Source organism: Centroberyx affinis, unplaced genomic scaffold, assembly GCF_046629955.1.
Source record: "Centroberyx affinis isolate AG114_WGS23_722 - 3 ecotype Tasmania unplaced genomic scaffold, CSIRO-AGI_Caff_v1 ptg002153l_1, whole genome shotgun sequence".
NCBI lineage: Eukaryota > Metazoa > Chordata > Actinopteri > Beryciformes > Berycidae > Centroberyx > Centroberyx affinis.
In genome coordinates, this window is record NW_027280469.1 from 170,634 (window position 1) to 188,168 (window position 17,535).

The following is a 17,535-nucleotide window of genomic DNA, read 5'->3' on the forward strand; positions in this document are numbered from 1 at the left end:
AACTACTCGTAAGAAAAACGTAAATTTTGTCTCAGTTGGTTAAAAAATACTCCTCGTTTTGGGTGCACCGTGATCCAACTGACTTCATATGGCAGAAATCACCAACAGATTCATATCTTGCGTCTTATCCATTAATACGTTGAGAACAGACGGGTCCACCGTGCTTCGTCATAAAGTTTATGGTAACGTTACCCAAAAATATGGCGAACCAAACAAAATGGTTAATATCCTATTCTAGTCTATGGAAACCCTTGTCTGCTACAGAGGGGGCGAACACCTGTCTAAAACTAGAATGAATAGTAAGCTAGCACATAGAATAGCGAGCTAATACATACAGGAGCTAGCTAGCTAACTAAACTCATGACTAAACTATTCATTACTGGCATCGGACATCACATCACCAAGGTGCCTGCGAAACTTTTTTTTTTTTTTTTTACTAAATTAACGACATGTCTACATCTCATAGCGCTATCAATAACTTACTAAGTCCTTAAAACTCGCAGAAGGATAAAAAAAATAATAAAATAAAATGCTGAACCAAATTTGATATACTCATTCTCCCAGGTAAAAAAAGAAACGGCCCGGTTTGCTTAGCGGGATTCAAGCGAAGAAGGAAGTAGGTAGGAGTGAAACCTCTCGCTTCCTCTAGATAGTTTCTGCCAGAGCTATATGCAACTGCTGTGTAAATATTGGTTTTCCAGACAGACCATTAGCCTAAATACTTTGAACCCATGGCAGACGAGAGTTGGGTCTGTGTGTAACGCCAATCACGTACATGAAATGATGAGAGATTTAAAGAAAAAAAAAAAAATACATTCAGCAATCCTGTAAGAAATTTTAGAAGGATACTTTAGCCAACAAGTATCACAGCCAAACTTACAATAACGTGCAACTACAAGTCAGAAATTATAGGCTACCACAGAAAATAATACAGTATGGTCTACGGGAGGTAAAACAATGCTAAAACTGTGAAAAGGTCACTTTAAACACGACTAAACACAGAGAGTCGTTGTTAGGGTTGGTTGGTGAATGTGCAAAATAGGAAGAGGAGTCAGTGAATTATCAGAATCAACCAATCAAAGAAAATCAGATCTAGATTAGGCCTATAGAGCTTTTGTAGTCAATTAAGATTCTAAATATTTTACCTGAGATACTGTAGGCTACTTCTGCTCCCACCAGTTCACAGCTATGAGGGGCAGGAGCTGACTTCGGTGGATCAGGCTGTTGGTCTTACAGTGACATCCAAAGGACACCACATTAAACAGCAAGTAGGCTATATTAAAAAAAAAAAAAAAAAAGCTTCAGACTCCATGACAGACAGTTAGCCTAATTATAGCTAATCACTGTGATTAGGTTACATTTTCTTCCTAATTATGTTGTCTTTTATGAAACATAATCAGGAAGAAAATGTAACCTAATTAAGGCAATGATAGAAGTAATATTCTAACTAATAACAAATTCTACATTACAACTACATTACCAAAAACGTATTGGTCACTCTATAGTCACTGCTGCCAGGTTGTTTCATTTGCACTCATATCATTTTATTATAGGCCTATCATATTGTTTTTTTTTAATTAAAGACAATTTTATGTTTACTTAAAATAGCCCAAGTGAGTGAAGGACAGAGCCCGGATTTGTGTATTTATTTATTTTGTTAAGTTAGTTATGGTTCTCTATCCTTCACTCACCCAATTGAAGCAATGCATCGATCGACAGACAGGCGGAGCTCACGATTCATCTATTCCCATAGGCTAATAGCGGCATGGCATCGTTATTTCTAAGGGTTTTTTTTTTTTCTCGCCACCCTGGGATACAGACCGCTGTTCTCAGCCCCCCGGAGCCACAGCAGACAACAGTGGCCTTATAAAAAGGACTGGCAAAGCAGCGGCAAGGACACACATTAGTGAAGCTCTGCGTGTGAACGGACGGCACGTATTGATGCAGATTGATACCACAGCCTCACTTGCTGTAAGTAAAACTACCTTAAACTTTTCCCACAAAATACAGGTTGCTGTTTTTGGGGAGAGGGTGAAATGCTGTCATGAAACAGGTTGCAGTGCAATGTGGATTCATCTTCCTCTCAGCATCTCTTCTGTTCTTGCTCTGAAGTCTTTTTTTTTTTTTCAGTCTTTTCAGTCAACTGTTGTGCCAAGATCAGCTCTTTTTTTCATTTTTCATCTTCATCCTAGTCCATTTCGACTGATTTTAACAGACAGCAACTTTCCAGCAACACTTAGCTCCAGGGTGTCCTCTGTAATATAGTTTAATTTAATTCTTATTTCACTCACTATATGTTAGCAAAATGAGAAATTGTGTAAGGATGAGTGTTTGTAGGTTCCTCTGATGTTGCCCCTAATGTAGGCCAATAGGAAGTTAAATTGCAATTTTGCACCAAGTCATATCTTACAACACACTCAGATGGGGTTTTTAAGGACAAAATCTTATGGGATGGGTCTCGGTGGACTAATGCGGATCTATTTGGGGGGGGTCCTTGGCATGAAAAAGGTGTGGGAACCTCTGCTTTACACCACAAGCCATGGGATCTATAAGGAAGAAGTGACTCTGCAGTGCATGAGTCCATACTCTGGAGCAAAGCTGGAGAGTACTGCTGTTTATATCCTGTTTCATTGTTGACATGGGTTGAAAACTAGTGGTATAACCAGTTTTCTGACCTTTTTTTGTTATTTTAGTAAGATGTAACCAAACTGAGTGACAAAAGAGATCTTTGAACAGGTTGGAAAACACTGAAATGAGGCAGATGTCACAGCAGGCTTGAAAGCAGTTTTTATGTGAACTATTCTGTGTGCATGTAACTGGTGGATCAGCCAGCTTAGTGTGAGAAGCAAACCAAGCTGCCTATTTAGAATTGGCAGCAGGAACGACTGTCCTTACCAATTACAGTGAATAATAAAAAGTCATTGCTTCCATTAGGAGAGAGAGAACACATTCTTGGCTGTCTGAAAATCACGGACAGTGCTCATCAGCTTTTTCCTTTTGTGGAAATGAAGCAGTGGGAAATAAAGAGTTTTAGCCAAATCTGTTTGGAGATCAGCCTTCTTCTTATATACAGGAGCCTCTCAAAGTGAGCCCTGCACTGCCTCGCATGATAAACACCTAATCCATGTGTTTGAGCAGCTAGTACATGCCACTGGGACGCAGTTAAGTGCCTGTGTGTGAAGTAAGGCGGCAGACACCTGCTGCAGACTCAGAGCCGAGGGGCGAGGCTGTGTGGCGTTGGAGAATTCTCCCTGTCTGACTCGAGCCGGGCTTCACAGTGCGACGCCATGGGTGAAGAGGGAACGCATGTGATAGTGACCACCATCCTGTCCGGCATGCTGCTGCTGGCTGTGGTGGCTCTGCTCTGCTTCTTCACCTGCAGGCTGGCCGGGGCGCTGCCTCTGGGCGGGCCGGGGCGCTTCTGAGACCGCTAACTATCACTGGCCCACTGCATCTGAGGAATGGTAAAAACGCTTTGCTTCTGGCTCGTCAGCTTGCTGGATTAATATTCTGCCTCTTTTTTTTTTTTTTTACTTGTGCCTGGTTGGTGTAGGAATGCTGGTTCAGACTTGCCTGTTTCTTACCAAACCAGAGGATATCTGGCACAGTTGCCAGGCTGAGTAATCTTTCAGAGGCGTTGACAAGGTGATAATTGCAAGCTCTTTGGATTTCACTTTTTAATCAGCAGAGAGAAAGTGGAGTGTAAAGCTTTGGTGCATTTAAATGTCAGCAGTCCTAGGCCTGATTTTGAATATGTAATTGCGCTTCTGTTTATATTTACTTACTTTCAGATTCACAAGGGCAACACAATTAACAAAAATGAGAGTAATCTCACATTATTTACTGCAATTTCCAAATTGCAAGATGCTGCAATTTTTCTTAGAGGCAGTGGTTTCCCAGATGTCCTCCTGAACAAGCTGCTCTGGTGTTTTGCAGAATCCCTGGCCCACAAATCAAGTTGCACATCGGGGAAAACCTTGAACTGTGTTCAAACTGAACAAATCCTTGCCGTTGCACCTTATTTCCCCACCTTTTTACTTTTGTCATTCAGTGAATAAGGAATTATTTTGACGTGTTCACATGTATCCCAATGTACCACAAGCTGAATGTACAACAAAAAGAATCACAATATGAGTCTTAGTCAGAATTGCTAAAAGTTTTAGTATTCTTGAGGCCCTTTTTTTTTCTCCTTGTGGGTGGAGGTGTCCAGTCAATCATTTGGTGTTAATCGGCTTTGTTATGGCCATTAAACCTCTCAGTGCTATGGCGCTCAATCCCATTAAAGCGACCTTGACTATAAGCACAGGGAAGAGAGCAGGAGGGTGTGGATAATTATAGATGAAAGCCTGGCTGGGCAGGACCCATAAGGGCCCCTGTTGTGACTACTTACATTCACAGCAAGGTCTCCAGCTCAACTTCACCAAGCCTCCCTTTTGTTTCTGCTGCAATGCCTGGTGACGTGCAGAAGAATCTACTTTTGATAAGTGAGACAAACGGTTCAGCGGAAAGAAATATCTTTCCTTCATGGGTTTGAATACATAAAACCTGACTGTTGCCTTTATTCCTCTCATACTTTTCCTGTTGGTATTGTGTTTGCCCCCCTACACGGCCCTTTTCTTACCTGTTCCTTTGGAAAACCTAGATGAGGAGAGAGAACAATAATTATTTCCCCTTTCCTCAACAACTAACTGCTGAGGTCCCATTGAGCAAGCAACTAATTTGACCATTTGTCAACAGGGCAAGGTTGAGGCTCAACTGGCCAGTCACAAAGTGTGAATATTTGCAGCTGTATGAGCAAGAAGAAGGGTGTTGTTGCCAAGAAAGAACAAGTGCGCTCAGTCGAATCATCCTCAAGTAAATAAAGGTTATATAGGTATGTCAGAGTCAGTGTGATGAGATGACACAGACTTGATTACCGCTGTGTCCCCTTTTCTTTCCCAGCTGTGAGACGGCAGCAGACAGGCTCCTTCAGCTGTTCAAAGTGGCATGTTATGGCTGTCTAGAGGAACACGTCAGCCGCAGAGAGACGACAACATGAAGGTGACGGCCCTGCTCATCGTTTGCTCCTGTCTGATCTTGGGAAGCTCGGGGAAGCCACAATTCCCCGGTAAGTTACGTTCCTGTTAGTCAGACGCCGCAACAAAAACACAACAACTGTCAAGCTGTCTGTGATCCGTCAAGAGCTGTCCAGGACTTTCTGGGTTGTTGGAGATTGTTTTGAACTCCTTAAAGGAAGTTTAATTTATCTAAATGGATGTCCTGTTTTATAACAGTTTTGTCCTGTTTTGTGGATATTCTTAGCACTGTTATCTGTTGGGTGGCGCCAGTGAAAATGACAAGAATTTGTTCTTTAAATACATAATGAAAAATATTATCAGCTTCCTTTGTAGGAGATAGATCCGTATTTGTCTTGTAACAACTTGTGAGTTTTGCAACCAGAGGTGAAACTGAACAAAGGTTGAAAAGATAGATTATTACTAGTGTTTGAAAGTATTTGTCTCTCCATAAGAAGATTAGGCTCCATCATGATAAATATGTGCGGAATGGTGTGTGTGCAAATGATTTTGAAAATAAGAAGTGTGTCAGTTACAATGGTTCAACACATTTAACAGCGAGTTGAAATGCATACAGCTCATACATATCCTCCAAGCCCACTGACACCACTGGTAAAGCTTTTCTGTGATGATTGCCACACTGATTATGGAAAACTGTTTTTAACATAAAGGTGTTGTGCATGTGTTGGCTGTAAATTAACAGCTGCGTCAGAGCCAACACATAACCTGCAAGTAAAACATTCATTTATTTTACCTTCCGAAGAATTCCTCCGATTCAAATTCAATACATTTTACAGATTTTTACAGGCAAACTTGCATCTGTTGACTACTTTAACTACTTACTGCTTACTTCGAAGCTAACCAGATTTCTCTATTGTGATACACAGAGCAAGAGAAAGATCCCAAGTTTTGGAATGTGTGGGCCCAGCGGACCCTGAAGAGCGCTCTGGCACTTCAAAATCTCAACAAGAACAAAGCAAAGAACATCATCCTCTTCCTTGGAGACGGTAAGAAGTGATATAACTCAGCCAGTTTTTCAGTCCTGATATTTGTGACATGAAATGATGAAATTACCGCTGCCACTGCACGAATCCACTTTGAGGTTGTAATCTTGATTTTCACTAACCTCGTCACCAAAGACCCGCATCGTCAATACAGAGCCTTGACCACTCTTTGCCCTTTTGCCATTTTTGATGGACAAGATTAAGTATGGACCATTCTGTAAGCCAGGAATGTCATTTAAACTGTAACTAGATTATACTGGATCCACGTAATCCAGCGGAGGATGGATGAGATGTTTCAAATGTTTCAAATACGGGAGGTGAATGAATAGTCGAAAACAAAACAACTGTGCTGCCACCAGATCACTGGGCTTCTGTTTGTGCTGGGTTGCTCATTGGTCACACAATAAACTTTATCCTCCATCGGGCCTCTGCCCTCTGCTTGTGCTATGTGCACAACATCATGTTATTGTAGTTAGAGAATAACAAACAGCACCTTACACCCTTTTAAAAAAGCATCTGTTTTTGACTTTGGTAAGTAAGTAACTGCAGGGAATAATTGTTTTCGTTACAGATGTTTTCCTACCATTTCCTAATGCGTTTATAGGGGGAAAATCACAGGATTCTGTTAAATTTGTGTGGCTCAGTCGCACAATAAACTATATCCCCACTGGACTTCTTGCTCTCAGTGTTTGTGTTCAGCTTCAATAATGCATGGCAGTTTTCCATATATGTGATCATGCCAAACCTGGGTCAGAACTTACTTGTAGAAAATAATTCTTATCATTATCGTTATTTTCCTGCTTGGAGTACCGGGGTTTGCTATATCCTAACAGTAGATGTCAAGTTGACAAGCACACAGAAGTATAACAAATTGGCTTTCATACTTTCCTTTTATTGTCCATATTTCCAGGCACTCATGAGCCAACCTCCACATAACCTACTGCAGCAGCAGCCTAAAAGAAACCCAAACCATAAAAAATACTGTTGACCCAGGTCTGGCCCATGCAAGTTAAAGATTACATTGTGGTTTGTGAACTGGACATTAGAGAAGAGACCTTCCCATACTGTCAGTCAGTATGGGAAGGTCACAACACATTAGCACATACAGCAGTCGTCCCATGCTGAAGTGCAAAAGAAAAGCAGAAACAGCCATGCAGCAGCACAATGTCACAAATGGAGCGCACAAAAAAGTGTTAATGTATGAGACGGGGCAGACTGTCTGCGCCTGGGGGAAAACGCATGGATCATAACAGACGGCCTGCTTTTGTTGTTTAGGTATGGGCATTCCCACGGTGACGGCCGCACGAATACTGAAGGGACAGCTGAGCGGACAGAGTGGGGAGGAGAGCCTGCTGGAGATGGACAAGTTCCCCTTTGTAGCTTTATCCAAGGTCTGACTTGGTATTATATCATGCAGCAAAACACACTGTATTGATCTGGCTGTGGCCATTAATGGCTTCCTGACCGGGCCTGTGACCGTAAACAAGGTCATTCACAGTATCTGACGTACTGGGAGTGTATTATGTTACAGATTTGATAAAAAAGCCAGACAGACATCATGGTGTAGTTTGCTTATTTATACCTCAGGCACACAAAACATCTTGTAGCTTGTAGTGATCGTGATTGCTGTTTTGTGCAACTGTGGTACATAACAATCACTTGACACAGCATAACACATTTTGACATATCGGTATTGTAGCAATAGCACAACTCCAGTGAGTACGCTACAGGGCTGCAACTTATGATTATTTTCATTATCAATGTTTTTATGATGTCAAAACATACCCGTTACCCGAGCCCAAAATGATTCTTAAAATTGCTTACTTAGACAAAGCAGCAGCCAAAAAAACCCCAAGTATTAATTTTATACTCATATGAAACAGAGAAAAGCACCAAATCTTAGCATTTGTGAAGCTGTAACCAGCAAATGTTTGGTTTTTTACTTGATAAGTGACTGAAACGATTAATTTTCTGTCGATCGACTATCCGATTCATCGTCTAAGCGTTTCAGCAATAGTACACTATCATATCTCAACAATTACATCACATTGTCACACAAAAGCCCCGTCACAAGCATATCAGATTGAGTAACCGCCATTTTGAATGCCGCTGACACGTCACTGGCCTTTATTTATCTCTGCAGACATATAACACCAACGCACAGGTGGCAGACAGCGCTGGCACGGCCACAGCATACCTCTGCGGGGTGAAGGCCAACGAGGGCACGGTGGGCGTGTCTGCAGCTGCCGTCCGATCCCAGTGCAACACCACCGAGGGCAACGAGGTCACCTCCATCCTCAGATGGGCCAAGGATGCAGGTAGAGTGACGTTAAATAACGCAACACAAGCCGTTTGATGGATGCTTTTTACTCCACAGGGATGCAAACTTGTCATTGTGCGGTTCTTTACAAGTGTTATCATCCGTTTTACCCACTCGCGGCTGTAGTTTATGCCGTATTCATGTTAAGTGGGAATATTTGAAGCAACGAGTTTGAAGTGTTCATTAAAGTGTTGCACTTAATGCAGATTTTTTCATCCGCCTCTGCCCTTTGTTTTTTAACTGCTCATCCTTTGAACAAAAGTTACCCTTAGAATGATTTTGTAGTGACATTAACTTGACCTAATGAGCTAGTTTTGATATATTCTCATTAAAAAGGACCAGAAATAGGCTTTTAAGCACAAATTTTTCAAAAGTTTCTCTCAGACCGCCACTAGCTATGGTTTTTATCACCTTTTTGACCGCTGATGTGTTTGTATCCCTGATACAAAAAGATTATTTCTTTCATTTCACATACCAATAATACATTTTTAGTATGGGTCGCCTCAGTAGAAATCAAATCCCCAACTGTGGTATTGTTACTTCCATGCCACATCTATTTAGCTACACGAGATCACACAAGGCCAGCTTTCATGAAGTAGCTGTTTCAATCAAAAGCCTGGATGTGAGGCGAGACAAAGGCTATTGCTAGGTGACTGAAACACTCAATGAACAATACCCATCTACATCTATTTGGTTCTCCAGAGATGTACAATTTTCTTCAAGAATGTGCTATTATCCTCCAAGGATATGTTACGGCGTTATGCAATCGGCTTAGGAACAGGTTGCATAAGGCAGCATTTTGAGGAGGAAACAATGAAGGCAGCATCGACGAGACGAAGGCAGAGTTGAAAGGGAATGAATATGATGGATCTGCTGTGGGTGGGGAAGGGAGTGGGTGGGGGGGTGGGGGGTGGGGTCAGAGGTCTGAGATAATAAGAAATCCAATCATTCCTCTCGGGACATAGCGGGCAGCTGTTGACCTCCTGCGCTGAACCCTGCACAAAGCACATAGAAATTGATAATGTACTTTCATCAGGCCGGTTTTATTCTTTGCTCCAGAAGAGAAATGTTAGAAGAAAACTATTTTGTTCCGCCAGTGACACACAAAGTAACTCTGTTTGATTGGGGGACGCTGTTAAAACATAATTACTCCCCTTTCCTTTTCTTTCCAAGATATTTCCTATTTACTTTTAAAATCATTACTCAGACATTTGCCTGTGTTTTTGTCCACTGTAGGCAAGTCAGTAGGAATAGTGACAACAACCCGTGTGAACCATGCCACCCCCAGCGCTGCCTACGCTCACTGTGTGGACCGAGAATGGTTCTCCGATAATGAGATGCCACCTGAAGCGCTGCAGGCGGGCTGCAAGGACATCGCCAGACAACTGTTTGAAAACATCCCCAACATCGATGTGAGTCACAATAATGATAATTATGCTTACAAGCTGTGTACAATTGTGTTTTTCAGCCCAGTTTGAATTGTCGCTCTGCCACACACCAACACTTAATTTGGTCCTGAAACAGTTATGACTAAGAGTTTTAAAGTTGTTTTTTTTCTCTGTTCTGCGGATGTTCAGGTGATTATGGGTGGAGGGAGGAAGTATATGTTCCCCAAAAACACGTCGGACGTAGAATACCCTGGTGTGGCGAAGCACAGCGGCACCCGGAAGGATGGAAGAAACCTGGTGCAGGAGTGGGTCGACAAAATGAAGGATAAAGTGAGTTTCTCCCCCTCTTCCTTCTCTTTGCTCTTCTCCCTCCTCGTCTTCCTGCTCCCTCTTTTATCTTCCCAATTACATTTACATATTCAGGAGTTCAAAGTGACTGCAGTGTTTTTATCAGTCACAATGCATGTGCTGTACTTTTGTGTCCTTTTTTTTAACTGAACAGAAAGGCCATTATGTATGGAACAAGAAGGAGCTCTTATCGCTGAATCCTAACAACGTGGATTACTTATTGGGTGAGTTTCCACTTTCAGCGCCATTATGAATATCTCATTGAAGTGTAAATGAAGTGCCATATGTATATTTCATCTGCTGAAGGGTTATTCCTGGTTTTAATACCCTCCGTTTCTCTTTGAACCATGCTACCTGCTCTCTCAGGTCTCTTTGAACCTGGGGATCTGCCATATGACTTGGAGAGGAACAGTGAGACCGATCCTTCGCTGACAGAGATGGTGGAGGTGGCCATCAAGATCCTGAGGAAGAACCCCAATGGATTTTACCTGCTGGTGGAAGGCAAGTTGCCACATGGTCAGATTGGGCAGTGATGTTTTGTTCTGTCGGTGTTTTTAACGCGTAGAGCCCGACACACAACATAACCTTGTGGGTTATGTTGTGTGGGTAGGGGCAGCAGGGTGGCCGATGGTTAGAGAGATCGCCCTTCAGCCAGAGGACCTGGGGTCAAGTCCCAAGTCGACAAGCATCTGCTGAAGTGTCCTTGAGCAAGACACTGCTGACCTGCCACCCACACTCCAGGCTGTTCTGTAGCCGAGCCTGTCCTCTAAACTCCCTGGTGCTCTGTACATCGCTGATAAGCCTAATGAATTATTAATTTTAGTAATACTCATAATAATAATGTTTTATTTGAATGTGAGCTCAGCTCTCTGGCTCCCTAGTTGATCAGCTGCCTTAAACTCCTCTACAGAGAATACAGTGATGTGAGGCTACTTGAGTTGCTAGATAACATTAGCAACTGGACTGTTAGGAAACATAGCTTATAGCATTCGCGTCAGCCTCTTTGGAAGAAAACAGGCAGTCCGGTGCCTCTCAGGAGCAGAACATAGCAGCAAAAATAAAGAAAGATTCACTGGAGTACACAGACAGTTTGGCCTTTTATTGAAGGTACAAAGACTGTTTTGATGCTACTGCATCTTCATCACAGTCAAGCAACTGATGACTCTGATGAAGATGTAGTAGCATCGAAACGTTAGACTTAGTCTTTGCACCTTCAGTAAAAGGCCAAACTGTCTATGTGCTCCAGTGAATCTAATATATTTTTATATCTTATAGCATATTTCATACACACATAGAAGCACCACTTATACAACAATATGATTTTTTATAAAAGGCCAGAATGTAAAAGAACATTTTAAACATTTATCGATATCTCTATCTATCTATATATATATATTACCATACATCACTGTATTGCCACACTCCATTCAAACTAATTGATGAAGAACCCAAAGGTACCTTCTCCCGTCGGGTGACATCAGGTGACACTGTTCAGCAGTGTCTAATTCACAAACATGACATGAACACAGGCATGGATACAGACATGACATGAACATGATTTGTAGAAAATAATTTTTACCACACCGTGACAAAGTCTGGTAGTACCCAGGTTTAGAGAAGTGAAGTGTATGAAGGTATAATTCTAGCAAAACACCTGAGAACTTGCAAATTGGAATTTACACTTACAGAAAATATTCACACCCCTGTGTCCTAAATTTGAATTCTCTGAAAGGATTTACAAATTTACAAGTCAATATTTGAATAAATGGAATAGAAAGTGCAAAACAACCAAATCCAATATGAATATCTTATGATAATGACTTGAAGGTGATACATTATGATGAAACATTCCTTCATGGGAACCATGCGGAGGATAACTTGTTTGTGTGATGAAAGCCAGATGTTTTTAGATCTGCAGGAACAAACAGGGAAAAAGCTGCTTTAAAACGGCTCTTCTGATTGGTCACGCAATCGCCGCAGGGCCGAGCAAATATCATATCAAAAGTCTGCAGCTTCTAATCCATTCATTCAGATGTTGGCTTGTATATTTGTAAATCTTTTATATGAATTTGCATTTAGGGCACAGGTGTGTGAGTATTTTATGTGGGCGAAAAAATTCCAACATGCAAATTCTTGGGTGTTTTGCGTTCTGCGATGATGCCTTCACAGAAATGTCTCACCCTGATTCACCGACTTGACTTTAGCACCTTAAGTCCGTGGTGCTGAGGTGACCATGCTGTGGTAGAAAGGATTTCCTGACCAGGCTCAGTAAATTATCACAGTAAAGATGCGTCTCAACAAGTGTGATATCCAAGTGTGATAGGTTGGAGGATTGGTAGCTGTAGGTCATTAAGTGCTGTAGGTTCTAGGTCTAGACTGATAATTGGAGAAGTAATTAAAAAATATTTTATATCCAGCAATAATGATTTAATTTTGTGGTATTGGTTGTACTCAACATCTTTATAACCTTTATCTAGATAAAATTATGGAACAGTATTCCAAAACCCAACTATACTTTATATTCTTGAATTTAGTTTGAAGTTGAAAGGTCTAGAGTGCAGTAATTGCCTGGGTCCAGACCTTTGAATCCGCCCACTCCACCGAGTTGACTGATTCTGGTCTGGCATCCTGACATGAAACAGTTTCTCTCGGTTGAAAAATGATTGGTCCAATGAGCGCCGGGGGGGACTAACGATTAGCCAATCAGCGCCACGGGCGGGACTAACGGCATTGTCCAGCTGTTGTCAAGCGTTGTCAAGCTGTGCGCTGGAACCAAGGAGGAGTAATAACAACAATGGCGACCGCTATAGATAAGATAGACGCTGCTATTGAGGCTGTTCTAAATCGATTAAAAGTTGTCGCACTTTGTTTTTACTACGCCCCATGTTGTCAAAGATGCTCTATACTTTCTGAACCATCTCTGGTGTTGTCATGGCTACGCATCAGTGTCGACTTAAAATGACGTTAGATTCAGGCGGATACGTTGGTCTCTAGTGATTGGTTAGGGAAAATTGAATCCTCCTCCCCCATGGAAATTGGTTAGAGTGGAGGCAATGTCAGACTGAAGATGGAAATGGAGTGTAACGAGTTGACAATTCTGTCTGATATCAGGCAAGTGCAGTAAGTCTTTATGCCGAAATCTCCTTTACTGTTCTGGTCTTATCAATGCATTGTCATTGGAACAAGTACTGAATTATCTGTGAATGGCCAGTATCAGTCAAAAACATCAGCACACCAATAGATATAGTAGATACAGGACGTTTGGTGTTGATAACCATGTGTACTTTTCCGTCTCTGTCAAAAGAAACAGGGTTACAGTTAATTGCCGTGGAGGTACCGGCAAATACCTGCATGTCGTAAAGATTGCATAGTGTGAATCGCATAGTGTGTCTGTTCTCACCCGAAAGAGAGGATGAGAGCTAACCGGACCTGTTTCCCCCTCTGGCAGGCGGGCGTATTGATCATGGGCACCATGAGGGCAAGGCCAAGCAGGCGCTGCACGAGGCGGTGGAGATGGACCGGGCCATCGGACGGGCCGATCTCATGACCAGCACCCACGACACCCTGACTGTCGTTACCGCCGACCATTCACACGTCTTCAACTTCGGAGGCTACACACCCAGAGGAAACACGATTTTTGGTATGTGTCGTGATCATGATGTAATGATGTAATGATGTATGTACTGTATGTATGCCGTGTTTTTGCGGTAGTATATATGGCTTTTAGTGCTGTAAATTGAATTTTCAACCTGTATGATTTTGATGACAAGGCCTGATCCTTTGTCTCCTTCCCTCCGCAGGTCTGGCCCCCATGATAAGTGATGTTGACCAGAAGCCCTTCACCGCCATCTTATACGGGAACGGACCAGGTTTCAAAATGGTTAACGGAGCAAGGGAGAATGTCTCTACTGTTGACTACCGTAAGTTCTACTATCTAAAGTCTCTTTACAGACAGAGAAGCCAGCAAAAAGACGTTATTGGGAAATTCGGCATTGCCATTTCCAAACCCATTCATACTGCCTTTAGCAAGCGATCAGTTTGCCAGCTTCTACCCTTTGACACACAAATCACTACGGCTTTTGTCGCTAAGCAACGCAAGATACGCACAAGCATTTGTTTACACTGATCAGCTGTTAAAGATGGCACTGACTAAGATGTTTCCTTTATGTTTTTAATATTTTTTGCTAAATCTATGGAAGCTATACATACAGCTACTAGTAATGCAGACCAGTCTTCTAAAAAACATGTAAAAGAAGAAGAAAACACATAGAAAGGAGTCTTCAACGTCAGCGGTATGCAAGGTCACGGGCTAGTTCCTGACATTTGGTTTGGAGATTAAACCGAGCTGCCAGAGCGGTTGAATCTCACGCTCAGCTCAGCTGTTCAACAGCATATGTGATGGCGCATGGTAGTTTCTGATTGGTTGTCTTCAAGATATAACAAAACACGTCATAACAATGCATACCATGTAATTCATAAGAAAGCTGGCTTTTTAAAATACTCAAAGCTGGTTCAAAGCCAGCTTTGAACCAGTTTGGTCAGAAGGTGGTTATTGGTGGTCTGAAAAATGCTGCTCTGACCTTTTCACACAGAACTCAAAGCCGCCAATAAGCCGGCTTCAAGCTGGCTATTTTCATGTGTGAAAGGGGCTTAAAACATCAGCAGTAAACGTCAGGTTTTGGTGTCAGCAGCTCCGAATAACAGAACAATTGCTTCTTTTTAGACTCACCATTTTGCACCGTCATTCAACAATCACTCAGGGAGAAATCTGTTGTAGAAGAGGAAGCGATACCAATTTCTCCACCTCCAAGTTGCCTCAATAGACCCTGATGAGATGTGTGCATGAGACTCGCCCTTTTTCTCAACTGGAAAAAATCACTCTCTTGCTCTTACTATTGCTATCGCTATCACCAACCACCGGATGCAACAAGTTCAGGCACATTCTGTGGGGTTCATTGGAAGGCTTTCTTGGAAATGTGGGAAACTGCTAACTGAAGTAAAATTAGTTGAGGCAAGTTGAGGGAAAGTGGGCACACAAAAAACAAAACATCACACTTCCGTAACACACTGATTCATCACAAATCAGAGGTGTGACCAAGTCAATTTTGCTGATGTCTCAAGTCTTGAAGCACAAGTCTCAAGTCAAGTCCCATGTCTAAATGTAGATTACCAAGTCAAGTCCAAGTCAAGTCCATGTCATTTATGTCAAGTCTCAAGTCTAAATGGAGAACACCAAGGCAAGTCAGAACAAATCAAGAGTCCAGTATCAATTTAATATCTTAAAGAAAACTAAATATCTAGGACTTTTCAATGCAATATGGTTTTAATAGGATAAAAACTTGGTAAGAGCATCATGAGTTTGATTTCTATAATCAGATTTAACTTCAATAAATTCAGTCGAATTCAAAGTAATTTAGACAAACACAAGATCATTTGTCAAGAATGTAGAACCCTTTTCAAGTCATCAAAGTACAAGTCAAAGTCAAGTCTCAAGCAATTAAAACTGTGACTCGAGTCCAAGTCATGTGACTCGAGTCCCCACCTCTGTCACAGATTGATGATATATAACGGTGTTAGAGTATCTGAAGGTGGGATTTTTCCTTGAAAGCCTCAGGGAGGTGAAATCAAACACAAAGTAGCAGTGAGCATCTTCAAAAACTTGTTCTGTGTCGCTCCCTTTCAGAGGAAAACAACTACCAGGCCCAGTCAGCGGTTCCTCTGCGCATGGAGACTCATGGCGGGGAGGACGTTGCTGTGTTCTCCAAAGGTCCCATGGCTCACCTGCTGCACGGCGTCCACGAGCAGAACTACATCCCCCACGTAATGGCGTACGCCGCCTGCATCGGCCAGAACAGAGAACACTGTAGGCCTATCTCCGCCGGTGGGACGGCCCGTTTGAGCCCGACTCTCCCCGGCCTGGCAGCTCTTCTCACAGCCACCCGACTTCTGTGCTGACCTTCTCCCAACCCAAACCCGCCTGCTCCCTCTCTCCCTCTCTCCCTCCCTCCCTACCCACTTCATCCTCTTAAATACCCCCCTCACACCCCTTCAACTAGTTACACATTTTAGGATTTTTACTTTTGTGTTGTTGTGTTTTTTTTTTGTTTTTCTTCTAATTTTACTCTACACAATTTTGAACATGGGACCACTGTCGGGGCACTTTAACTTTCATGTTTGGAGTATTAACAGAGAAAAGTGGGAGGATGTCAGTAGATAAACCTGTTGGAATTTGTAAAACTGTTACTGCGAAATAATGCACCCCTGCTACATTTAAAGTCAATTTGAATTGGTGTTGTATAGATAAAATAACCACAAATTCAGAGATCATAACTGTGGTTTGTTCTTTGGAATAAGGTTTTTTTTAAACTCTTTTAACAGGCCAGTTGAAAACCTGTTGTGTCATGTAATGTAAATCATCTAGGCTTGAATAGATCGATTGGCTTTGCAAATGTTTGACAATGTTTGACCCTTTTTTCATATTTTAAATGTCCAGTTAACAGAATCTACCTCATCAGCTTTCATCAGATCCCTCATGTAATCACGGTGTGTTCAGAAAAAGGTTTCATTTGAAGAACAAATTTTATGCTGAAGACAGAGGCGATTGAATGTAAAAAAGTAAAAAAAAAAAAAAACATAAATAAATGATGGCATGCATTTGTTGTCCTACAGTATGTGCATACTCCCAGAATGCACTGAAATGCCCTCTTACTATGATTGTGTCCAAAAGCAGAAGTTGTGAAATCTCTTAACCAATAAAGGAAATTGTGTTGGTTTTCTGATAATGTGGTAATCAATGTAATTGCAGTTGAGACTGAGGTTTCAGCTTCCCTAAAATTGCGTTTGGCTCCTTTCACATTGTTGCAATAGTTTATATTGGAGTAAAATATCTTTGCAGATCCAGCATGCTTATCAAGATCACATTTTTACGTTACAAATAATACTTCATCAGAGTATTATTATTTTTGATAAAACATGGCTTAAGTGTTAACATCACTGTAGAGAGATAACATAGTAAAGTCTCTGTTGCTCTGTAAGTCACAAAGTGCCTTACACAGCAACAAAGTACATAAATACAGATAAAAACACGACAGGACAAACACATCATCAATCTTGAGATGTGAGGTCAGTCAATGCAACACAACAGTTGGGAAGCAGCATCGGCATCCGCAAGGATCAGTAAGTTCAGTGAAGTTCATTCCTTTTGCCCTCTGCATCAAGTACACTGTTAAAAAGGACGTACCATTTTAAACACATTCATGAGCCTAGTTTGGGACAGAAAACATCTCTGTTATTTGTCGACACATGTTAAAAACAACATATTTTCATACTGCGTTGTCAGTAACGCATGTGAAAAGTCACAGCAATTTGTGACGTCCCAATCTAGAAACATGCATCTGTTTTTTAAGAGTGTACTGTATGTT

The 17,535-nt window shown here is 41.8% G+C and overlaps 1 protein-coding gene across 1 annotated transcript; it reads left to right on the forward strand.

Moving 5' to 3' along the window:
* Positions 1-1,827: 1,827 nt before the first annotated feature.
* On the forward strand, positions 1,828-16,896 carry alpl (alkaline phosphatase, biomineralization associated). Its single transcript, XM_071531989.1, has 12 exons — positions 1,828-1,971; positions 4,942-5,107; positions 5,942-6,061; positions 7,334-7,449; positions 8,202-8,376; positions 9,615-9,790; positions 9,956-10,096; positions 10,269-10,338; positions 10,481-10,615; positions 13,563-13,754; positions 13,915-14,034; positions 15,798-16,896. The coding sequence occupies exons 2-12, from the start codon at positions 4,987-4,989 to the stop codon at positions 16,067-16,069; spliced, it is 1,638 nt and encodes a 545-aa protein (XP_071388090.1). The 5' UTR covers positions 1,828-1,971; positions 4,942-4,986; the 3' UTR covers positions 16,070-16,896.
* The last annotated feature ends 639 nt before the right edge of the window (positions 16,897-17,535 follow it).